The 26160-nt window shown below is 42.6% G+C and overlaps 1 protein-coding gene across 2 annotated transcripts in view; it reads right to left on the minus strand.

Moving 5' to 3' along the window:
* Positions 1-26160, minus strand: part of PRDM15 (PR/SET domain 15) — a 57046-nt gene that overhangs the window by 13065 nt on the left and 17821 nt on the right. For both annotated transcript variants that reach the window (XM_050933454.1, XM_050933464.1), the window contains 14 exons: positions 25515-25668; positions 22812-23064; positions 19031-19129; positions 17816-18040; positions 15448-15583; positions 13830-14011; positions 13178-13272; positions 11825-11912; positions 9424-9591; positions 7858-7952; positions 6808-6939; positions 5434-5568; positions 3633-3796; positions 2929-3008 (listed from right to left, as the gene is read on the minus strand). In XM_050933454.1, coding sequence (XP_050789411.1) covers positions 2929-3008; positions 3633-3796; positions 5434-5568; positions 6808-6939; positions 7858-7952; positions 9424-9591; positions 11825-11912; positions 13178-13272; positions 13830-14011; positions 15448-15583; positions 17816-18040; positions 19031-19129; positions 22812-23064; positions 25515-25668 — 2006 coding nt within the window. The remainder of the gene's footprint in view (positions 1-2928; positions 3009-3632; positions 3797-5433; positions 5569-6807; positions 6940-7857; positions 7953-9423; positions 9592-11824; positions 11913-13177; positions 13273-13829; positions 14012-15447; positions 15584-17815; positions 18041-19030; positions 19130-22811; positions 23065-25514; positions 25669-26160) is intronic.

The raw sequence follows: 26160 nt of genomic DNA on the forward strand, positions 1-26160 counted from the left end.
GGACCTCTGTATACCACTCACAAACAGAAAGCCTTGTAGAAAGGTTCAATAGGACCCTCACAGCCATGATCAGGAAAGTGGTGAGCCGGGATGGGAAAGACTGGGATACCCTATTACCGTACCTCATGTTCGCCATCCGGGAAGTTCCACAAGCCTCCACAGGTTTCTCTCCATTCAAACTACTATATGGGCGCCACCCCCGAGGCATATTGGATATAGCCAGAGAAGCCTGGGAAGAGGAGCCAAATTCCGGAAGGAACATAGTTGAGCATGTACTACAGATGAGGGATCGGATACCCCGAGTTACACCCATTGTACGGGAACACTTGGAGAAAGCACAGGAGACCCAACGGACTCATTATAACCACCAAGCAAAGCCTCGACGGTTCGAACCAGGGGATCCAGTAATGGTCCTGGTTCCCACAGCAGAAAACAAGCTGTTGGCCCAGTGGCAGGGACCCTATGAAGTGACTGAAGCCGTGGGAGAGGTAAACTATACGGTGCGGCAGCCAGGCCGCAAGAAACCGGAGCAAATTTACCACATCAATCGTCTAAAACCTTTGCATGATCGAGAGGCATGCTTAGTCACCCAGGAGACCCTTCCCCAGGAGGATAACTTACATGAGCAAGTGAAGATATCACCCGACTTGAAGCCAATCCAAAAAATCGAGGCAGCCGATATGATTAATCATAACCGAGATGTGTTCTCTACAAAACTGGGGCGGACAACTGAGACCTATCACCATATCCGCACGATCTCCGGAGCCAAGGTAACACTGAGACCCTACTGAATCCCAGCAGCCAAAAGAGAAGAAATCAAGGCCGAAGTAAAGAAAATGTTAAAATTAGGCGTTATTGAAGAATCCTACAGTCAATGGTGCAGTCCAATCATTCTAGTGCCCAAACCTGATGGTACCACATGATTCCGTAATGACTTTCGCCGACTGAATGAAGTATCCCAATTTGATGCATACCCCATAACACGCATTGACGAACTGGTTGACCGACTGGGTAGTGCCCGATTCTTGACTACATTGGATCTGACAAAAGGGTATTGGCAGATTCCTCTGACCAAAGAAGCTAAAGAAAAGACAGTGTTCTCCACCCCAGATGGGCTATTCCAGTACACTGTCCTCCCTTTTGGGTTACATGGGGCCCCAGCCACATTCCAGCGCCTCATGGATAAGCTGCTGCGCCCCTTACTAGTTATGCAGCTGCATACCTAGATGATGTCATCATTCATACGCCAGACTGGGGAACCCACCTGGAGAAAATTGAGGCAGTACTACGCACCTTAAGGCGGGCTGGCCTCAATGCTAATCATGCTAAATGTGCCATAGGACTAGCAGAGGCTAGGCACCTGGGATATATTGTAGGAAGGGGTATAGTGAAGCCCCAAACTAATAAGCTAGAGGCGATTCAAAACTGGCCCCGGCTGACCCGAAAGAAGCAGGTCGGTGCGTTCCTAGGCGTGATAGGCTACCACCAACGTTTTATTCCCCACTTCGCCAGTAGGGCAAGTCCTCTAAAGGACCTGGTGAAGGCCCGAGGTCCAGACATGGTGAAGTGGACCGACGCAGCAGAGGGGGCATTTTTAGACCTTTGGACAGCCCTCTGTAATGACCCCATACTCATAGCCCCAGACTTTATCAAGGAATTTATTTTACAGATAGATGCTTCTGAGGTGGCGTTGGGGGCGGTTCTGTCACAAATGTTTGGAGAAGAACAACACTCGATCCTCTACCTAAGCAGAAGGTTGCTCCCAAGAGAACAGAAGTATGCAGTAGTCGAGAGAGAATGCCTTGCTGTCAAATGGGCCATGGAGACACTGTGTTATTACCTCTTAGGCCGGCGATCTACTCTTGTGATGGATCATGCACCCCTCCAGTGGATGCAGAGAAATAAGGAAAAGAATGCAAGGGTCACCAGGTGGTTCTTATCCCTCTAACCATTCCAGTTCTGCATACGGCACAGGGTTGGATGCCACCATGGCAACGTTGATGGTCTTTCACGAGCACACTACCTGGCGTCCCAAGTTGCCCAACCCTATGGTGTTGAGCAGAGGGGGGAGATATGTGATGAGGCAAGGCCAGATGACTACAGTAAAGTACTGAGGAACAGGTATGTTAGCCCCAGGCTAAACAAATCCCGAGTACCGTGGTAACCAAATGGCAGTTGCTCCAGGTTAATCAAGGCTCCTGGGGCCAAGTAAGATCTTTCTAGAAGGCAGTGGAGATAGCTACACTGATTAGAACACCTGCAGCCAATCAAGGCAGGCTAATCAGGGCACATGGGTTTAAAAAGGAGCTCACTCCAGTCAGGTGGGGAGGAGCCAGAGGAGAGGAAGCACGTGTGAGGAGCTGGGAGCAAGAGGCACAAGGAGTTGAGACTGAGAGGGTGTGCTACTGGAGGATTGAGGAATTATCAGACAATCAAGCATTATCAGACACCAGGAGGAAGGTCCTGTGGTGAGGATAAAGAAGGTGTTTGGAGGAGGCCATGGGGAAGTAGCCCAGGGAGTTGTAGCTGTCACACAGCTGTTACAGGAGGCACTACAGACAGCTGCAATCCACAGGGCCCTGGGCTGGAACCCGGAGTAGAGGGCGGGCCTGGGTTCCCCCCAAACTTTGCAACTCCTGATCAGACACAGGAGGAGTTGACCCAGACTGTGGGTTCCACCAGAGGGGAAGATCACTGAGGTGAGCAAATCCACGAATAAGCGCAGGACCCACCAAGGTAGAGGAGGAACTTTGTCACAATACATACTTTATAAAATTGGCCTGCCATAAAAGTATCAATAATTGTATGGGTTCTTACTGTAAACTACCATAAGCAGTTTCTTCCTGACAAGTAAAAAATATGGCCTCAGAAAGCATCCAGAAAAGGAAGTCTTTGATATTAATAATAAAGGAACAACAACAACGTTACCTGTGTGTATAAGCTTATGTCGTTCCAAATTCCCGATGCTGTTAAAAATCCTTCCACAAATATCACATGGGTGGATGTATCTGAAACAGAAAAAGAAGCAGACTCTACCATTCTCTTTTTGACATGACTGTGGTTTCAGCAATCTCAATCAGCAACTGAAATTTGTTTGAAAAGACTGTTACTGGAAAGGTTTCCTTGAAATATAAGCATATGGTAAAATAAGCCTTAAAAAAACATACAACTGCATCAGAAAGTAAGTGTGGCCAGACAGTATTGCTCTCTCAAATTATACAGTCATTTTTTAATTTGATTAAAGATCTTTACTTTAAAAATCCACAACTATTATCTGCGCAATGGTGTACCTGCTATATATGACATGACATATTGACAGTCAGCGGTATGTTTTAACCCTTTAGTAAATGAGGACCTGATTTTACAGCCCTTAATGAAGCAAGAGGTCCCAATGGGACACAAGGACTGTATAAACCTGAGACAATGTCAGAAAACATCAGCTACTCATCTCACAAAAGAAACTGAAAAAAGAAGGGATTTCTCTTGGTACCTTGACATTAAAGAGAAAAGCCTCAAGAATGTCAATGTGTGTCTATCCCTCACTAACTAAGCACCCCTATTTGGCACAACCTCCCTGAGCTAAAAAAAAAAAGTAGTTGTTCATACAATATTAGTCAGACATGTCATCTTACTTCTGCACATTTGGATCAGGCAGATTCTCCCGATGAATGACCATGTGAGCATGGTAAGTTGCCTTCAAGGCGAATCGTCGATTACAGATGCTACAGCCATAGCCTTTCTCCTTGTGAACCTCCATTATGTGTTTTAGGTACTCCTTCCCTCTGCCAAAGGTTAACTGCAGAATGAACCAATAGTGAACGCACAGGAAAAAAATCTCTCAGGAAATAGTGACCAGTTAATGTAGGACTTGGATCTACAGCATAAATAGTCAATAATCAAATATTGTCCTCACTATCAGACAAAGAGTCCAGGGAAATCTATACTCCTTTTTGGAACCTGTTTTGTCACTGAAGTACTAAGCATACCTATAAAGAACATCCAGAACCAGTCCCTCCACATGGGAGACTAGTTTGGGATACTAGCACAGGCTGGTGCTCCCTTCCCAGGGGCTGAGAATGCTGCAGAGGCAGTTCACTCAGCCGCTGGAAATGGAAAAAAATGTGTCACATTGCTCTGCTAGGAATCCTCTGATTATTTCTGGCCCTGAGGGGAGCTACAACCAAACTCTCTTAGCCATCAATGCAGCAGACCTGCAGGTGGAGAGAGTAGCTTTTGGACTCTAAGGATCTTTCCCATTTCATAGGGAAAGCGGAGAGGAAAAAGAAAAATTGTCTCCTCATGCAGGAGTCTTATTTTGCTAAGATTTACTTTTCTGTTCTCCCTTCAGAATGCATGAAGAGACATTTCCAGCCAGGAAGAACCTTCCCTTCCCAGCACTTACCCATCTTCCACAGCTGTTGCTGTCATCTCTGATAGTGGATTGTTCCATTTGCCTAGGACTGCAGGGACGCTTGATACCAGAGCTGACAAAGAAACAGCTTTCTAACCTGAATTTTGTAAATTCTCTTATTTTGACGCCTACGTTATCAAATGGTTTATATCATGGTTAGCCTGGCACAACAGGCAGCCTGAAGAGTTACCACAATGCACTGTCTCAGGGATTTCGCTTCTCAGCTGTTTAAACTGTACTGAGCTGAAAGTGAGGCTTGTCACTGCTGAGGTCACACATCTTCATATGATTACTTGTATGACAGCAGCATCTAGAAGCCCCAAATAAGATCAGGGCCCCTTTGTGCGAGGTGGTGTAGATGGTAAGTCCCTGTCTGAAAGGGATGACAATCTAAATAGACAAGGCAGACAAACGCTGGGAGAAGGGGTGTATTATTATCCCAGTTTTACAGATGGGGAACAAATGAGGCACAGAGACTAAATAACTTGCCCAAGGTAACACAAGCTGTGGCAGAGCTAGGACTTGAACCCTGATCTCCTGAATCTCAGCCCAGTGCCTTAACCACAAAGCCATTCTGACATAAGCAATCATCAGTCAGTTTAGCTGTCCCAACCAATCAGTTCTTTGATAGAGAATTCTAAGAATCTTGAAGATGACATTTCCCCCTGGCCATGCCTCTCCCCCCTTCTTTCCAACTCCCAAAAGCCCTTCCCTGTGATCATCATTTCCTCCTCCCACAGTGGATGGCTCAATCAAGTATGCTCCAGAGGCCATGAATGCTATTCCATTAGCGTCAGATGCCAGGGAGGAGTGTGGCACCCTCTCATTGCTACCAACTCTTGCTGACGTGGGAGTGCAGGACCAGTATTAGGTCGTGGTCTTGGAGTGCTGCTGCTAGACCATCAGACTGGCCCTCTCTTAGCTTATTTTCAATGTTCTGTGAAATTCTGATTACAACAACTTTTTCTTTGACAGAAGAAACTAACACACACATTTAGTTGGAAAGGAGAATTTAAAGCTACCTGGCACCTTTTGCAGCTATACTTGTGAGGCTCAGAATCTGCACTTTCATCAGAGTTGTCATCGTTTTCCTCTGATGAGATTCCAATTTTACCAATGAATTCTTCCCTCTGGTGGTCATCCATTAGTGCAATGTCCTATACAGGGTAGGGAAGGAGATTCCATATTAATCAGATCTAATGTCAAAAGTTAATACAGCCCCAAACCTTCTGCCACACTGATTAACTACATAAACAGCAACAATAATACGATTCAAGGCATTCTCTCATATAATAAAATCCCTGCAAAACTTCCCCAGTTTGTAGACAGACACAATTTTGTTATTTTTAAAATGCCAGATATATGCATATTTTATGAATATTAGTATAAATAGGGACTAAACCGCAGCAGTGTTAAATCCATAGCACCATTTTAATGGCACCATTGAAAAGTGTAACACCTTTCAGTTTGTGTTAAAGAAATTGCACCCTTTCACTAAACCACTTGACTCTTAACTGCAATAAAAGGGTTCTCCAGGCAAGATGTTTCCCCATGAGGATCCTGTAATACCTCAGGGATTCTGAAAGACTTTCTGACTATGGAATACATTATAGCAGAGAGCCTATTTCAGGCATGCCTCCCCTCCCATTCATAATTGCTTAACAGCCCTGTAGCAACTATAGCAATTGCTTATATGGAAAAGTAACATCAAGAAAAGATTCAGAATATAGCTGCCTTTGAATGCAGTTTAGCAGCTGGCAACCAGGAGGAGGAGCAGCAGCACCATGTCTGCAGACCACCAGCCTGTGCTCCGTGGATCAGTGTGACAACCGCTATAATAATCAATAATACTTCTACCCAACACTCGCATAGCACCTTCCACCCAAAGCTCTGAAAGGGATCATACAACATTAGTTAATTGAGCCTCCACACCCTCCAAAGGAAGTAAGTGTGGTTAAGTGGCATGCCCAAGGTCAGGCAGAGTGTCAGGGGCCAATCTTGGGAACTGAACTAAGCTGTCCTCCTGACTTCCAGTTGCTTGCCATAACCATTAGACCACACTTTCTTTATGTAACCTATCTATTAATGTTTAAAGTGATGGTTCTCTCAACTCTTCTACTTCATAGTTTTTTCTCATACTTAACCACCCACAGTGTTGAAGATAAGCTACAAAGGTTTTACCTTAAAAAAATCCAAAACTCTTGTTTCTGAGATTCCAAACACCAAATTCTGGCTTGAACTGAGAAACAGGTATAACAGACCCTTATAGAGATGTACGTAGAGGGTAAGGAGATGTATGTGATCCCTCTTACATGGCCAGCACGATCACACCACCTTAGTATTCTCTAATAGCTTTCCAATAAAAAATTCAAGTTATCAGAATATTAACAGAATACCTTAAAATGGACGTGAATATGATCTCTAAGAACATCCACTCTGAAAAATTTACGTCCACAGATTTCACAGGTGTATTTCTTGTCTCCGTGTGTCAGGAGGTGTTTGTTCATATTGCTTCTGCATGAAAATACCTAGGGTAGAAGAACACTGAACAATGTCATGCCTCAAGAGGCATCTGAGCTACTCCTCTTCATAACTTAATTTGCAATTAGGTTTAGGAGGTATTTAATACTGCTCCACTTGTTCCTGGGCAGGGCAACCTATTTGTTTGTGTTTCAGAGAAGTAAGAGCTCCCATCATCCACTCCACACCAGGCTACACAAGCTGTTAACATAGTGACTTACGCATCAACAATCACTCAAAGGATTAGCAGAGATCGGTTATGTAACAGAGGTGGACATCTTATATAGGTGGAGTAGAATTACAATTAATACATTTGGAGATATTTGGGGATGGTATCTTGAAACAGGATTGCCTAAGAAGGGTGGTCCCTTCTATATACGCTACACTGCAGTGACACTTAGCTATTCCCAAGTAAAAAAACCCATTATTTACTTAGAAATAAGGTTGTTTGAGTACAAATTCCACCACCACAAATCATTAAACATCTCGGAAACAGTAGTTAAGCCCACATTCACGTCCATGCCATTCACATTCACACTAATCTTGGATTGCATATTTTACCACCCAACACCACCAATTGCACTTGTGGCCTCCATCACTACGCAACACATGCACTTTCAGTTCTAACGCAGAATTGCTCACAAAGCACACATCCAGCTCCTCTCACTCCACCACAAACCCTTCACACCAACCTAAGCCAAATAAAGAGACTGTATTAATAGACAAATCTGGAGTGTAATAGTTTATAACTGGTCCTTGGAAAATATGAGGTTGGACTAGGGTTTTGTTTAATGCTGCTTTAAGTGACAAGCTCCTCAGAACGCTGGCTACAGAGTTTTTCTTGGTGCGTCTGTAGTGAGGACTGGAGGATTGCTGGAGCTTGAATGCAAAGCTCTACCTGACACAAACTGGCAAAAAAAGCCTACCTTCCCACACACAGGGCATCCCGAGGGTTCCTTCTTGTAGCGCACCATGTTCTCCGTGCTGTGCTCAAAGTCTTCTCTTTTCACACGCCTCACCCCTTAACGTCACAGTCCCCACCAAAAAAAAAATAAAAAAAAATAAACCACATTTTCCACTCCTGTATGCCTTTTCAGTTGAATACACACCGTTCCTGTAAAGTGCAGTGAGATAGGGGAGTAGCACTGTATGTGTAATTTTGTCTCTGAATGAACGAACCAATGCTTAGTTACAGCGGTGAAAGGGATCTTAGAAATATAAGAGAGGTGTGTTGAAGATATAATTTTGTTTTCCTATTGGTTACTTGTACCAATCTTAAAGTGAGAGAAAAGATACTTCTATTGTAAGCAAATCATTTTCATTATTTGTTTCAGTAAAATCTACCCGGTTTGAGGTGCTTTATCTAGGGTGGTGAGAAGTTTAACCTAGAAACTCTTCCAGCCAGTCAGTCAGTGGGTGCTGTAGATGCACAGCTGCTCAACCCCAGGCACTTCATGTTTAACAAAGACCTCTATTGCCACCCCTGCTGATTTCGAGGGGAGAAGGGCCCCTGCTTCTATTTTCAGGGAGAGAAGGGGGCCCCAGGTCACTGGCCCAGCTTCTGTGACAGGTGAGGGGAGACCCACTGCCCCCAACACCACTCAAAGTGGGGGATGGGGCTGTGGTATGGGGGGGGGTAGGACAAAAGGAGGGGCCTCTCTTGCTATGTGCCTAGGGCCCAGATTGTTTAATCTGGCCCTGCTTCTAAACTACTTTCAACCTTGTCCCTAAAAACTACTAGTAGCAGTTTAAAACAAATACCCAGATTTCATTGTATGTTCTCATTTTTAACCTCTTCTTTGTGGCTGTCATTTCCTTCAGAGACTACGACTTAATTATCAAAGGGCACTTGCAACACCCACGGACTTCAGTGAGATTTGTGAGTGCTCAGCTCTTCTGGTCTGGTTTCATAAGTGCTCTAAATGTTGTAAGGCAACATATTGTACCGCATTCAATTTATTTGTTAAATTGATAATCTTAATCCCATATTATTCTCTGGAATGGATCTGTGCTTACTCACTGCCGTCCAATTCCCAATAAAAGACAGCAACTCTGCCAACATGCTTTTCAGTTACCACAGAAATTTCACAAGACATGGATTTTTAACATCACAAGAGATCACTATGACCATCTAGTCTGACCTCCTATTCAACAGAAACCACACAATTTTCACCAGGCAGTTAATGCATGTAGCCCAACAACTGGTTATTGAACTACAGCATATAGTCCAGAAAGACACCCAATCTTCATTTAAACACTCCAAATGATGGAGCATCTACTCCCTCAGTAATCAATTCCAATGGTTCATTTTCCTTATTGTTAAAAATTTGCTACCGCTCCCTCCCCCAAGGACAAGCTACACCAGATCAGCTAATTAGTTTTGAAATGATAGCCAGCATCAAGTGAAAACTGTTGCAGAATGATTTACTTAATTTCCTCAAGTCAACTGACACTTCAAAAGCGACAGTCAGGTTCATGCCAAGTGTACTTACCTTCCAAGTGTCTCCTTTGATGATCCAACATGACATCCTTCCGGTAGAACATTTTATTGCAGATTTCACATGCAAATTTCTTATCCCCATGTTTCTTTTTGTGTTTTGAGAGGTTACTATTCGTGGAAAAGAACCTGAAACACATCTCACACTGGAATGTCTTGTCATCTGTAGGTAATGGAAAAAAAGCAATAATTTTAAGATAAAAATGGTATTTTTTTTAAATATGAAAAGAAATTTATTCTATAGTTAGCTCGAGCATTACAAAGCACCACACATGAAACTGGGGAAAGCAGAACATGACAGTTTTTTGTTCTTACTTGTCAATTTGTCTTCTGACAAATCAAATTAATCAATCTAGAGTCTCGACAGGTTAAGATCTGCTCCTCAAAACCAATCACAGCAACTGTACTAGAGATTCCACCCTCGCTCCCTCAGGTTTGTCTTGCCCTATGAAAGTCTAGAAGTCACCAAAACACACCAAAATTGCTTCTGAAGTTAATTCAGCAATGGTAAATACTAAAGACATTAACATGTACATTGATTCTAGCACAATAAATTCCTCATATAGGCCCCTGACCCTGCAGTCTGGTATACTCTCATTAATTCTGTCCAAATTGGGTTCAGTCACAGGTTTTCCAAATACGACGTCCCGTTTGGAGCGGGACTGTCTGAGGAACACAGTAGTATAGGAATTGCTATCTCAGCTTCAAACAAAGGCGCACCTAGTCTGCACCTGACTTCCAAGAACAGACAGTACCAGGTGCTTCAGAGGAAGGCGTAAAACCCCCATAATGGACAGGCCTACTGGGGAAGTTTCTTCCTAACTCAGAAGCTGTTCAGAAGTCTGAGGGTTGTTGCATGGTCCTGCAGATGCCACAGGGATAAGACAGAAGAAAGAGGTATTAGGCCAGGTAACAATAGGTCCAAAATGTTTTTGATTTTGGAAAGAATCAACTCTGTGAGAGAGAGAGAGAGAGAGAGAGAGAGAGAGCTGATGAAAGGCAGATTACTGGGAGGTCTTGGCACCATCTGTCCTTTTATACAAGCATTGTCCCTTGGAAGAAAAGTCTTAAGTAAGGTTACTTCCAGTTGTGCTTGGAGGAACAACAACTACCCAGAGGATTCCAGGCTGATGGATATTTTGTGTCCAAGGAGTGACTAAGGGCTCTAGGGAGGAGATGCAGAGGAAAGGATAGGTTCTAGTGATATCACAGAGAAAGAAACAAGAGGACCTAGTGGGAGACTAATTTACTGGGAGAAGGAATGAGAAAGCAGATGAAGAGTGCAAGGCTGGGAAACTGGAGGCTGCAAGTCTGGAGCCTTCAACAGTGACAAAGATAAGAGAAAGCAGAGATGGACTGAGAGGAAAGGTGTGAAATTTAGTTTTAGAAAAAGCAAGCTGGAGAAAGTGGTAGGATATCTGGGAGGAAATATCTGAGACACAGCTGGGGATGTGAGATTCGAGAGAGGGAAAGAGATAAAATACAACGCATAGGTGGAACTGCTGCTGTACAGATTGCCTGAAATAGTTTTCCATGATGTGGTAACAGATGTTTGTTTTTACAGTGCTGCTGTAGTGTGAGGAAGGTGAAGCCTGACTACTCTTCCCTCCTGGTTGCTATAGAGATGAATTATGGTGTAGCAGACTTCACTTGGGGATCCATAGGCATGGCTCAACAGTTCCCAAAATCATGGGATGGCTTTGTCAGGCAATCTGAGGGCTGGCAGCTGAGTTACAGCTGTCTTCCTCTGGTGTTCCCTGGGTTCTCCCGGCTGGACAAAATGGGGGAGGGAAGGGCACAGGGACCTGGGCTCTCCCTCTCCACTGGGTCCCAGCCCAAGGGGGAAAAGAGTGAGGAGTGTCTCAGCCGCCCTCTTGCTGATACACCAGACCAGCCACCATTGGACTACTTCCTATCTTCCCTATTCTTTCTTCATTTTGGGGCAGGGTCACAGCAGGGTCACAGCTTCCCTCCCCAGGAAGGGTTGCTCAAACACTCTGAACAATTCAGACAGTCATTCAGGGCTTCCCAGTGATTCCCCCTGTCAGAGAGAAGGGGAGAGAAAAAGGGGTCGAACCTCTGGCTGCTAGGTCAGGTCTTACCCACAGTCCAGGCCCTTCCCCTGTGGATTCCTGTCCCAGAAGCTACCAACAAATTAACTTCGTTCCTGCAGACAGTTTTTTCTTCACTCTCCCGCCTGCTTGAGTGCCAGAGTCCCCTTTTAAACCAGTCCTACATCTGGAGTAAGTTCGACAGTGGCTGAAGGGCAGGGCCCTCTTGGCCCAGTACTGCTCCATCGCTCATTTAGTCTTAGTGAGAGGTCTGTAAATGCCATCACATATGGGAAATTAATAAAGCTGATTCAAGATTAGATAACGTTGGTGAGCAGTTATCACCTGTTCTGCAATTGTGGAATTCCAATGCACTTTCTATCCGAAATGCCTTTTCACACGTAGCACACTTGTACCTGTAGTCACTGTCGACCTGAGGATTGTAAACAGTAAACATTTAAAAGAGGGAGAAGAAACACAAACCATCACAATGGAAAGAGAGCTTGCAAAAAATTCTAGGCTACTTTTTTATTGTGACAGCCATTTCATTTTCTTCAACAGAAATTTTTTTCTTCAAAACATTTGAGTACATTTCAGTGCAGAATTCTGACATTTTAAATTTCAGAGCATGACTCCTAATTCTAAACTTGCTGCAAAAATATATGGTGCTGTACTTACTGGTCTATAAAAGACGTATATATACACATGTGTAGGTGAGAGAGTGTGTGTCTTTTTGGCTACTCTAAGCCCTGCAATGAAGAATTTGGTTTAGGAAAAACAAGATGTTTTCTGACTCATAGTCAGGCTCCACAATATTCTTGGCATCAGATGCCAGTAATCTGAGAGTTTAGGGCCTGATCCAAAACTGATTAAAGTTAACGGAAAGACTCTCATTGCCATTAATGGGTTTTACTAGCATTATGATTTGTACTGCAATAGCATTCAGAGGCCTCAATCAAAGATCAGAACCCCACTGTAAGTAACACTGTATGTACACGTACACACACACACACAATGGTCTCTGCTCTAGGGAGCTCACAGTCTAAACATACAACAAGAGACAACAGGTAGCAGTAACCAGAGAGGACACGCAAACAAGACAACAGTGAAACAATTCTACTTAGTACAGTGAACAGCAGTCGGAGCACACCTTTACATCCTGCCCCAAGTCTCCAGCTAGTTCTGAATCAGTGACACTCCCCATTGAGGTAAGAAATACCCGAGCACTTTTCCATTGGCCACTGTTTCCCAAACTTGGGATGCCATTTGTGTAGGGAAAGCCCTTGGTGGGCCAGGCCAGTTTGTTTACCTGCCCTGTCCGCAGGTCCGGCCAATTGCAGCTCCCACTGGCCACGGTTCACTGCTCCAGGCCAATGGGGGCTGAGGGAAGCAGCGCAGGCCGAGGGACTTACTGGCTGCCGCTTCCAGCAGCCCCTATTGGCCTGAGATGGTGAACAGCAGCCAGTGGGAGCCGCGATCGGCCGAACCTGTAGACGTGGCAGGTAAACAAACCGGCCCAGCCTGTCAGGGGCTTTCCCTGCACAAGTGGCAGAAGAAGTTTGGGAACCACTGTCCTAGGCAATTCATACCAGGGATCCATTCACACAGGACTGACTTATACACCCCAATCGTCAGCACAGAACTCTCAGCATATTTTCATCTCTCCTCATGAAGAACCACCTGGTTGTTTCTACTCACCTCATTCCTGCTGTGTTTATATGAAACATGCTGCTTCAAGCTCTCTTTACGGCTGAAGAGCTTTGCACATTCCTCACATTTAAACAGTTTGTCACCTGAGGGATCCATCAAGACAAAACAAAGAGTGAGCGACTGATGTAACCAACTGGGAACTCCACATGTGATAGTTAAACAATTCTATAGGTTGCTCCAAACAAACTGACTAGCTGAAATGTGGGCAGCTTCAATCATTACAAGGATTAATTCTTTGATGTTTGAAGTCAGATCAACTAGTCTGACCTCCTCTATAGCACAGGACATAGAACTTCCCCAACATAATTCCTGCATTTAGTTCTACATGCCCAATAACACTTGCTTGAACTAGAACATGTATTTTAGAGAGAACTAATCTTGATTTAAAGACTCAGCGTGGCGGAGAACACCCTACACCGTCTCACTGTTGAAAGTCTGTACCTTATTTCCAGTCTCAATTTATCTAGCTTCAACTTCCAGCCATTGGATTTTATCATGCTTTTGTCCATTTGATTAAGGAGCCCTCTAGTAATTAATGATGGAACCTGTGAAAAACATCTGCATCTCGAATACCTCTATTGAACCCCTGAACTGACTGGAGAGAACCACAGCATGGTAGGGAGCTTGAAGGCAAACCCACCATGAGACCGGATGTGCCTGCTGAGGTTGCTGCTGTTCTGGAAGATCTTACTGCAGATGTTGCACTGATATACCCGTTTGTGTTCCCCAAGTTGCTTTATCAGCTTTCGACGTATTCCATGTCTACTGGAGAGAATTAAACTTCTTTTGAGGGACATTGTGTTTTGGTGATGAGCAAACCTACTGGATTAGAGAAAGAAAGGGAGTGAACAGTATTCCATAGTTTAAAAAAAAAGAAAAAAAGTTAAGACTTCCATCTGCTGACAAAGGCTAGGAGGGCTACCTTAGCCGTTAGGGGGAAGTCAGCCTCTTGTTCGGACAACGGTGACTCCTCCTGGCCATATATGAAGAAGAGCTCATCTGTCAGAAGAGAATTTGCTCCAGTCTCCCTCAAGCAGAAAAACAGTGGCCACCACAGTCAAAGACTGTATGTTCAAGGCTCTTACAGGAACTGCTCTTCTCACCCTCCAAAACATATCTCAATATCATTTTTCACTTAAAAACTTTATAGTCTTCAAGCAAGAACCGTACAAAATGAGCATGCGTGGAACCATCAGGCAGCGCTGTTCCGTTTCACTGCCTAAATGCCATTCTGCACATATTTTTGAATGTGTACTTTCTTATTGCCATCTACTTGCTGTGGACTTCAATTTATTTATAGCACTATGAACTAGAACCTTAAAATAGCAATGGATCGATCACCTCCAAGTCTCTCAAGAAGCTAGCTTTCTTATTGCCATCTACTTGCTGTGGACTTCAATTTATTTATAGCACTATGAACTAGAACCTTAAAATAGCAATGGATCGATCACCTCCAAGTCTCTCAAGAAGCTAGCTTCAATTTATTTATAGCACTATGAACTAGAACCTTAAAATAGCAATGGATCGATCACCTCCAAGTCTCTCAAGAAGCTAGAAGTTTTTAAATATGTAATTAAATGAACAACAAAGGCCTCTGTGAAGCTCTGTAAATTTCACAGACATTTTTCCCCTTTGCTCAAGGTTTATTACGAACTCTGAAATGTCATTCGCAGTGATGCAAGAGATGCAATTCACAAGTTACAAATATCAGTGAGAGACAAAATCTCTCCCAGGCATGTTATTTAAACATCCGTATCTTTAGCAACAACATTCAGTGGGAGTAACATTTAACTTTGCAGCCTCTTACGGGTTTCATATATCCCATTGTACAAAACTGTAGCAAGATAGAGAAATAATCCTATCGCACTGCACTCTAAGGGTGAAAATCATGTCACCAGTCTCCCATCACCCATGGCTACAACCCAGCATCAGCTTACAGTGCACTGGGCCTGCATGAATCCCCCTTTGTGGCACACAAGGGTGCAGAGACTCCTTGACCAGCTGTTCCACTGGCAGCATGCATGTGTGCGCAAGCACATGCAAGACAGAAGGCTTTGAATGGATGTGGCTATGTTTCCAAGTTCTCATCAGAGTCATTATACTCTGAAGAAGTCTGTCTAAGTGTATATGGCTCTCATCACTTGCTCCAAATGAGCCCTTCTTCCATGCTAACAGGGGGAAACTACAATGGTGCTTTACAGATATTAGGAGAGAAGGTTCTATCCAGTTATGAAGGATTGCATCTTGCTCTGACTTACTTTGTTACTGAACTGATGTTGTTTGTGGTGCTTGGCAGCTTTCCTAAAACCAGTTCCATAATCCTCTCTTCCGCTGCAGGGGGAAGGGCTGTCTCATCAGGGGGAATCTCTGTTATAATTTCAGCTACTCGATCCACTGTGAATACATTATTATAAGAATACAATATTTACATGAAGAGTTTTAAACACACACACAGAGGAATAAAACTCAGAATATTTCTGAGGCAGACGTCAACCATTACATTTACTTTGAAACACTCTTGATCCAGAAATAAACTGAAATGGAGCTTCAACTCTTGGCATCCAATTGAGTTCAAAATAGACAGGACAGTCAAAAATAAATATTCAAATTCAAGTTCATAATGGGAACCCAACTCAACAGACACCTCCAAGACAAACAAAACCATCTGATTATGTGAGGAGGGCAGGACTCTTTTAGAACAATTTACTCTCAGAAGGAAAAGAAAACATTTCTCTTTCTCTACAGGACCCTTCTTTACATAAGAGAGACCAAGTCTCCAGACAGATCTATCTACAACAGAAATGGGCAAACTATGGCCCGCAGGCCACATCTGGTCCATGGGACCATCCTGCCCAGCCCTTGAGCCCCCAGCCCCTCCCCTGCTGTTCTCCCTCCCCCGCAGCCTCACCTCGCCATGCCGCCAGCGCTCTGGCCCACTGCTTCTTCTGGGCAGCACAGTGGCGTGGTTGCAAGCTCCTGTTGCTCTGAGCGGCACGGTAAGGGGGCGGGGAGTGGAGGACCCCAGGGGAGTGGTCAGCAGACAGGGAGCAGTTGGATGGGGTGGAGGTTCTGGGAGGGGGCAGTCAGGGGAATGGGGGGGTTAGATAGGTGTGGGACTACCGGGGGGGCCTGTCAGGGGGCAGAGATGTGGATAGATGTCAAGGAAGTCAGGAAGCAGGGGTTGGCGGTGTTGGTTAGGGGCAGAAGGTCCCAGGGGGCAGTCAGGGGACAGGGAGCAGGGGAGTTGGATAGGGTGTGGGGTGGTTAGTGGTGGGGGCCCTGGAAGGGGGTGGTCAGGGGACAAGGAGCGGGGGGTTGGATGGGTTTGGGGTTCTGAGGGGGGCAGTCAGGGGGTGAGAAGTGGGAAGAGGGGGCAGGCTGTTTGGGGAGGCACAGCCTTCCCTACCTGGCCCTAAATACAGTTGCACAATCCTGATGTGGCCCTTGGGACAAAAAGTTTGCCCACCCCGATCTACAATAAGAACAGGAACAAGAGAATTGTCACAGCCTCTAGTCAGCACCAGCAGTGTTCAGGATTCAGATGTTTAGCTGGAATTAGGCAATTACAGAAAAAATCTGCCCATAAGAAACGTTTCTGCCAACAAACTCAAGTTAGAGGTTGGCTTATTCTCCCAGAAGCACGGGGGATTAGCTCCTTTCCAAATTTTGTTTTCATCCTATTTAATGTAACTGTAGATATTCTTGTTAGCCACATAAATGTCCATTCTATTTTTTCCTCCTGCTGAGCTAACGGCCTCAGACAAACTTTACACCCATACAACAGTGTACTGCAAAGGATGAGGAGTTAAGTTTATTTTGCAGGCTTAGGTTCACAAGCCACTCCCCCAGGGGAGTGTTAAAGCTAGAGCTGTTCAGTTTGGTGTTCAGGGCATGGACAAAAGATGCTATGCCCTGTACGGCACTGGCACATTCAACAGCTTCACTGATAACAGACACATCATGTAACAGAGTGCCAGACTGTAACTGAGGCACAGCCAACGTGTCTGTCGCAGGGGCACAGCCTTTTAAGAACAGTGGTTTCAAGACAGGGCACATGTCAATGAAGGGTTGGCTGATCATGCATTATGTGATGCACTACTGGAGACAATATACAGGAAGGTTCCTGGCTCAATCTTGGAAAGATGAGGGTCAAGGCAAGACCCTGAGGGAAGTCCCTTCATGGGAACAAGACAGAAGGCCTATGGGACAGCCAGGACAGGCTAGGCAGAAGGATGTGTCCTTTCCCTTCCCAGCTTGTGGAAAGCAAGTTAGGCCTCCGTTACCCAGTATTTTGTGTGTCTTTGAGGTTTTCTGCATTTTCTGCTTTAATAAAACCAGCCCTAAGGAAAGGGACTTGGACCTGAACTTGAAAGTTTGGGCTTTCTTTTGGCTGCCCAGTAGTAAATTTGCCCACCAGATTAAATGCAGCTGCTGCAGTGTTTAGCACTGAGGCATCTAGAAAAGACTGAATCATTTTCCGTATTGACACTAGGGTTTTCTATGTGAACTAAAAAAATCTCCAGGTTTCCCCATTTAGACTCTGAACTCGGCAGACTTTGCTGAGAATAGATCATTAAGGTGGAAGCATGTTTGGCAACTGCTTTTATTAAACCTCTCTCATCTCACCTGCTGGGTCTTTATCTTCAGCAATGACAAGAGGTGTTTCTGCTTTTGCTGCTTTGGGCTTTCTTCCCCTTCGTGGAGTCCTCCTGGAGTCTACGTTGGCACCAGCACCTTCGCCAGTTACAGGCTGATCAGCAATGGGAGCCTCTGCAGGCTTCTCTGGAGTTGCATCATTTTGGCTTGTCTGGGGGACTCCTTTGGCTTGTTCCAGGTGACTCAACAGATGTTCTGCAGGCATGTGTGTGGGGGAAACACAGCCATGAAACATGTAGATGGCTCCAGCACCAAAACTTATAATTAGAACTCCTTTATTTAACTGATTCTTGCCTAGATCAAGTATTTCACTGCAGTTAAAACACTTTTCTAACTAAAAGTATGCTCTCTGTTATAAACTAAATTGATCATTGAGATGGATTGAAATTTTAGAGATTTTAATACTTGTTATTAAATTGGTAAGTGCGTGCTCAGGTCCCCCTTCTGAGCCACTCTGCAGAGGATATGAATTGTTACACAACCCAACTACAGAGCCTTGCCTTTTTAGCTCAAGTTGTAGCAGTTCATACTTTTTGCTCTGAAGGTTCCTGGTTCAACCCCGGTGTATTAGCCAAGATGATTACATTATATTTTATTGAACAGATCTGCGGCCCACTGATGTACCTCAATGATTTAACAGTGTGCCATTTTTAAAAATGACTTAGTAGCCTAAGTTTCATTGAAAGTCAATGGGACCGTCACTGCTAAGCCTTTTAGGTGCTCTCAAAAATTATGCTCAATAGCTATAAACACAAAGTATGAAAATGTCAAGTTCCATTAGCTTTTACTTATACTGGCTTTCAGCTCCAATCGCTTCATTGATAACAACACTCAGCATAAGCCCGTCACTAATTTTGCACCATTTTGCGTATACAATTCCCTATCCTTTGATAATCATAATATTAATTTACCATATGTTATACAAGTGTTTCTTTCATTCCAGATCCAATAACACAAACATTTTATCAGACAGGATGCCTATAGTCAATATCAGTTGCTACTGCAGTTTTACTTTTTTTTTTTTAGGATGGGGGGGGAGGGAGGGAGGAAGGGGAAGAATCTACAAAAGTGTAATTTATGGTATAGTGAAGCCACTTCCCTGCCCATAATCTGTTGGCTTGGAAGGACAGAACTTCCAGAATATTTCTGGGTATATTTCTGATACAAATTCCATATTCCCCTTACCTGTCAGTAGCTGAGGTTCCAGGAAAACAGATGAACACACTTTACACGTCCACTGGCTGGACTCTGCTTCAAGGGGCCCACTACTCTCTGGAGCGCTCACTAGGACATGCCAAGGAGAAATTATTAACAGTTTTGAAAATGAAGATAGCAAACCCTTCAGCAACTTTCTGGGATTTACTATCTTGTTTATCCTGTAAGGAAGCCCGCAGAAGAGCAGATTACAACCAATCAGTCATGAAAGACCCAAGGAGGCAGCTGCTGCTATCGTGGCACTAGTATGGCAGACTGGTAAAGAACAGGAGGAATAAAAACCACACCTCCTCAGATACTTTAAGATGTACAAAATGCCAGAAATGACACTCAAAGACTAATGTTTACTCCATGAGAAGGGTGCAAGCAGGACTTTCCCATACCTACATTTAAGGAGCCAAAATAGAAACTGGAAAAAAAAAAACCCAGGAGAGATTTATGAGGTGGGAGCCTTCCTACGACTCATCCGAGTTGTAGATTGGATCTCCTTGTCCCTAAATTAAGTGGAGATGAAAGAAGCAGTACAAAAAGCACACCTGGAGCAACCAATCTTGGGCACCTTCAAAGCCGGAGTTATCCAGCTCTGGACAAACTGGGGATACAGACTGAAAAGCATCACGGAAACACTAACATTTGGGTTAAAATAAATAAGGGTGGTGATAAGGAAATCACATATTTGAATAGTTTAGTGAGCTGGATATTTTGCCAGACAGGCATATTGATGTTTTGCTTAAGCAACTTCTCAGGTCTTATATACAAAGAAAGAAAAGTAGGACGTTATTTTAAGTAACCATGCAACACATTATGCCATTAGGGATTTTTCAGGGAAAAGAAAGGTAACAGAATCAGGAAAACTGTTAAATAACTGTGCGCTGTGAACAGAGGTTAAGTTCTAAACAGGTCATCTAAAGATCCATCAGGTGGACCTGAGAAATCTAGAACATTTTACAGATTGTTTAAGATCTCCAAAGGTGAATATTTCACAATCTATTGAAATCCCATAGCCTGCCATGTGGGTAGCCAGGAATCCCAAGGGCCATATTTCATTTTGGAAACACATTCCCATTTCCAACACAGAATATTGCAGGAGCTTAATTCCATGAAAACGTCTTGAGTCTTATATTTTGTCCCAACTGTGGATGAAAATTTTTCTGAAAATTTAAAATTTCTCACAGAACTGAATTTCAGTTTCCTGTCCAGCTCTACATTCTAGCAATAACAGTACTGGAGCTAACAAAGGGGGGATGTTCTGGTGGAGTGTTTTACACTTCTGCAATCAAGAAAAAGACATCTTTAATATTAATGTGCAAAAGTTAGTGTAACTACTTTTCAAAGAACAATCCCAGATGATCTCTTTTTTAACTGTATTCCAGGATCATGAATGTACCCTGATTTTGGTTTTTAGTGTGGCAATTTCTAAAAGTTTAATGCTTTTTAAAAATTTTCTTTGCCCCAGTTACCAAAGATTAGATTTTTTTCTGCTTCATGCCTATGGGAAGTGGGAGCCAATCTTTATAACACATTTAGGTTTTCCAAATGATCTGTTCTTTATCAATATTATCCACCTGGCTTACAAGTTTTATTTAAGATTTTTAACTACATCCTTCTACTTTAGCCAACACAAGATTCAGGGGTAACCACTGTTCTTGCCATCTCCAAAATGGGGCTGCTCCCACTCTGCTGTATCTTTTTGGTTTTCTTCTTGTATTCTACCATATTTCAGATATTAAGTCTTTCAAAAAAAAAAAAAAAGTAACATGAGAAAAATAAATTAAAACCAGTCAGTGGCATTTAGGATAAGAAACATTTGCTTAAAAAAAATGTTTCCACGTCCCTTCACTCCCTTTTCTATCTTCAGTGGATTTTTAAGCACAGCACCCAGGAAAGTAATAAAATGAAAATCTATATACTTAAATTCTCTCCCCATTAACTATCAGAGATGGATTAAGCTCATACATATTTACTGTATGTCACATAATCATGATGTTTCCATCACGGCAGAAACACTGTGCACTGAGCAGCTCCTTTGCTCCATCTAGATCTGCCCTTACTTTGTCACTATTGGCTCCATACAGCACAGACAGGAACAGAGGATGAAATATTTTATTTATCTGCAAAGTCAGCTACAGGCACACTGGACTTCTTGATTTTTTTAAGAGAGAAGACTGCATTGGGAGGCTTTGAAGAGATTTTGTTCCCTTTCTTGTTGCATTCCATCACTACTAAGCATATATCTGCAGTGAAGGAAAAAATAGTTCCTTTTTTGTTATTTTCCCAATATTTGACTGGTATCTTTGCTGTCATGCCAGTGTGATATATGTGGGTGCTGCAGGCTATGCCACCCAGCAGGTCTTCGACAACTTACTCTGCGAGAGAGCCTAATCAAGGCAACACATTATGCATCCCTGAATTCTGCAGAATAGCTTCCAGTTTAGAATCCAGGATACAGCGGCATCGCACAGCACAGGTGTACACTCAGGATGCATACATATGGATTTCACTGTGTATGGATATACTACCTTACAGAGGTATGTAAGGTCTCCATATTTTCATTCGATAACAAAGATCACTAACACTATATAAGCCACCAATGCTTTGAAATCATTTGGAAGGGCTTAACCTACAAATGTATATATTTATTCAATATTTAGCACAGACTTGAAGCTTGAGCTAAGCTAATCAGAAAATTTGGATAGAGGATATTTGATTTCATCTCGCAACACATTCACAAGATTAACCAACTCTGGTGCTCTTTTGCTCAGAAAAACCCAACCAAACAAAAGGTAGGCTTTCAATTTACACCACTGAGAAACATCCTGGGGGACCAAAACTACTTTGCCAGAATGACCTAAATACCAATCAGCTGTACGGCATTTCATGTTGCCTGCTGCACTGTCAAGAACACAAAGTTACCAAGCACACTGATGGTGCCGGCACATCACTAAGCAATCATGGCTACATTCATAATCCTGGAAATTCTTCTCAGCCCAGGAACCACACTGTATATTCTCAACTAAACAGCAACAGTAACACTTCTGCAATGTTAAAAGTTGTGGGTTTTTTGGCTACAGAAATGTAAAGATAGAAGAGAATTGAGGGGAAAATCATTATTTACATTACCATAGCACAAGGCATAGAAGCTTTAACATCAGTTTAAAGAACTCTAACAAAGCTGTCTACCGTCCTTTGCAGAAGCTTGAGTAATCATGTGGAACAAAAGCTCAGTTTGAACTCATCTCCTTGTTTCACAGAGCTCTACATAAGACTTCCGAAGGTGCATGTAATTGCTCCCAATTGTACAACATCCCATGGCAAGGTCAGAAAGCTTCATTGCAATTAAAAGAAAAGACGACTGCTTCTCAGGTGATCTATTTATGTGTCTGCACTGTGCTGACATTTGAATTTCTTTGGGAAGAGACTGGAAAGCTCTTCCATGAAGAAAGGTTTTGATGAAATTACTGATTCTGCAGCTAATGACCAAGCCTCCAGTCTTGGGTCTCAAGCTGCTGCAAAATCAATTAGGACGTGCATCTTTTTTTAAAGACTCAGATACCTCTTGGTGCAGAACTTAGGCTTCTTTCTTGTAGGGCACAAATGCATCTGAGAGTCCAATTTTTTACACAATTTACAGATTCAGGACCAGATCCTCCAAGGTACTGAGCACCCTCAACTGCCACCGAGCTCAGGAGGATGATCAGCACCTTGTTGGACTGGGCCCTTAGGGAAGAAGAAAAAGGCCCCCAAAACGTACCATTGGCAATACTAGTGACCTGCTTCAGCACCGGCTTTTCCATTTTTTTGGCGTAAAAAGCTGCATACCACACTCGCAGCTCAGTTCCTGGTGGGATGTCCCGGGAGGTGGTGAAGTAAACATCATTGTCATGCTGGAAGGCAGTCAGGTTTTGGTGTTCATATTCAGTGGCTGCTCTCACCATCATCATCCAATTGCAGTCATCTTCGTTAGAGGTATCAAAATAAACCAGGGGCCCATCCTTCTGGAAAACCTGTGAGCCACCCATACAAACAAAATGTAAATACATACAAACACAATAATAAATTAGGGCTGTCAAGCAATTAAAAAAAATTAATCATGATTAATTGGGCAATAAAAAAAATTAATGTGATTAATCGCACTGTTAAACAATAATAGAATACCATTTATTTAAATATTTTTGATGTTTTCTACATTTCCAAATATATTGATTTCAATTACAACACACAAAGTGTACAATGCTCACTTTATATTTATTACAAATATTTGCACTGTAAAAAAAAGTGTTTTTATATAACCTAAATACTGTAGTGCAATCTCTCTTTATCATGAAAGTTGAATACACAAATGTAGAATTATGTAAAAAAAAAAAAAACTGCACTCAAAAAACAAAACAATGTAAAACTTCAGAGCCTACAAGTCCACTCAGTCCTACTTCTTGTTCAGCCAATTGCTCAGACAAACAAGTTTGTTTATATCTGCAGGAGATAATGCTGCCCTCTTCTTGTTTACAATGTCACCTGAAAGTGAGAACAGGAGTTCGCATGGCACTGCTGTAGCTGGCGATGCAAGATATTCAGTCCTACATGCGCTAAAGATTCATATGTCCCTTCATGCTTCAACCACCATTCCAGAGGACATGCATCCATGCTGATGACGGGTTCTACTTGATAATGATGAAAAGCAGTGAGGACCAAGGCATGTTTTCATCATGAGTCAGATGCCACCTGCAGAAAGCTGATTTTCTTTTTTGCGAGTTCAAGTTCCGTAGTTTCTGCATCGGAGTGTTGGTCTTTTAAAACTTTTGGAAGCATGTGCCACATATCGACCCTCTCAGATTTTGGAAGGCACATCAGATTCTTAAACTTTGGGTCAACTGCTGTAGCTATCTTTAGAAACCTCACATTGGTACCTTCTTTGCTTAGGCTTTGTCAAATCTGCAGTGAAAGTGTTCTTAAAATGAACAATGTGCTGGGTCATCATCTGAGACTGCTATAACATGAAATATATGGCAGAATGCAGGTAAAACAGAGCAGAAGACAGACAATTCTCCCCCAAGGAGTTCACTAATTTAATTAACACATTTTTTTAAAGAGCATCATCCACATAGAAGCATGTCCTCTGGAATGGTGGCCGAAGCATGAAGGGGCATACAAATGTGTAGCATATCTGGCATGGAAATACCTTGCAACGCCAGCTACAAAAGTGCCATGCGAATGCCTGTTCTCACTTTCTAGTGACATTGTAAATAAGAAGCAGGCAGCATTATCTCGTGCAAATGTAAATAAACTTGTGTTTCTGAGCATGGCTGAACAACAAGCAGGACTGAGTGGAGGTGTAGGCTCTGAAGTTTTACAGTGTTTTGTTTTTGAGCTCATTTATGTAATAAAAGAAATCTACATTTGTAAGTTGCACTTTCACAATAAAGGGAACCCGTTATAGTACTTGTATGAGGTAAATTGAAAAATACTATTTTTTGTTTATCATTTTTACAATGCAAATATTTGTAATAAAAATAATACTATAAAGGGAGCACTGTCAATCTTGTATACTGTGTTGTAATTTAAATCAATATATTTAAAAATGCAGAAAAAATACAAAATATTTAATAAATTTCAATTGGTATTCTATTGTTTAAGAGTGCGATTAAACTGTGATTAATCAAAATTAATTTTTTTGAGTTAATCGCATGAGTTAACTGTGAGTAATTGACAGCCCTATAACACATCGTTATTAATATAAATAAGACTGTGTATTTTGTGCCTTGATGGTGCCTTTCATCCATGGGTCTCAAAACGCTTTAGAAACAAAGTAAGCCTCAACACTCCTTTAAGGTACACATCACATACGCTTTCAGATGTGTAAACTGAGGCACAAAGACTTGCACAAGGTCACAAAGAAAGCTAGTGGCAAAGTGGGAGAAGATCCCAGGAGTTCTGACTCAAAATAAGCTGCTTTAGCCTCTAGATTACAATTCCTCCCTCAAAACGGAAATGTCATTTAACTTGTTTACCTATCAAGGGTAAGGGAAAAAATCCTGAACACTTATTACCTTTGAATTTGGTTTCTAGATCTTTATTGCTGAATCAGATATTACTGTGAAGGGAAAAATGGATTGAAAACACTCAAAGTAGTTTTTCACTGGAACTTTTCAAGGGAAAAGAACAAAATAAAAATGAGAAAGAAACAAACTTTTCTTCTGGATGTTGTGTAAACAGCACCACCACATCTTATGTTCTTGTCAAGACAAAAGCATACTGGCTTTTGTAATTACCTATTAGAGAAGTGGGATCAAATCGAACCCTTCATTAAAAATACCCAGAGCACCCCACAGTTCAATATCTGACTCCAAGTTTTGTGGCTTGAACCTGTCTCTACTTATCAGCTTCTTTACATCATCTGTAGGTGACGACCTTAACACTAACTTCATGTCAGTATCATTTTGCTGGTGCCATACTGTACCTTCAGTGGAAATGCTGACTCCTTTTCCAGTTTGGCAACTCTCTTGGATTCAAATGGACCAAACTGGGTACGTTTGACAAGCTGCGTCACTGCAAATACTCCTTCAGTCCCATCTTCTAGTTGTCTGATCTCCAGATTGGAAGGAAGGGATGACCTATTAAAAACAAAAATGAGAGAATCGAAATACCATGTAAAGAAGCTGTGCAGAACACAATTCTTGCAATGTCCAAACGAAAGCAGTACCCATTTCTCAATGCTGCCATGACAGGAGATTGTTATGCTGAATAAAACTAGTTTCCACTGGAATTTAAAAAACAAACAAACAATGGAAACATTTCTACTGAGCTTCAATTATATAAAAGCTGATTTTTAAAATAATTCTGTTTTTTGGTCCAAATCTGAGCCACCAGTATCTTTTCAAAGATCATTTGTTTTCAAGATATTTTCCTCTTTAACCAGAATCCTGTCTCTTTTCTAAATCCAGAGGTTAGTAGTGGCTTTCCTTCAGATTAGAGATGCCTTGGTCACTGGTGCCTCACCATTTTTCCAAATCTGTTTTAAGGGGAACCGTACCCAAATGTGACACACATTTGAAAATAACTTCCTGTGAGGAGAGCCACTATGCAGTTTAGGTAATAGTTGTATG

This window comes from Gopherus flavomarginatus, chromosome 1, assembly GCF_025201925.1.
Source record: "Gopherus flavomarginatus isolate rGopFla2 chromosome 1, rGopFla2.mat.asm, whole genome shotgun sequence".
Lineage (NCBI taxonomy): Eukaryota > Metazoa > Chordata > Testudines > Testudinidae > Gopherus > Gopherus flavomarginatus.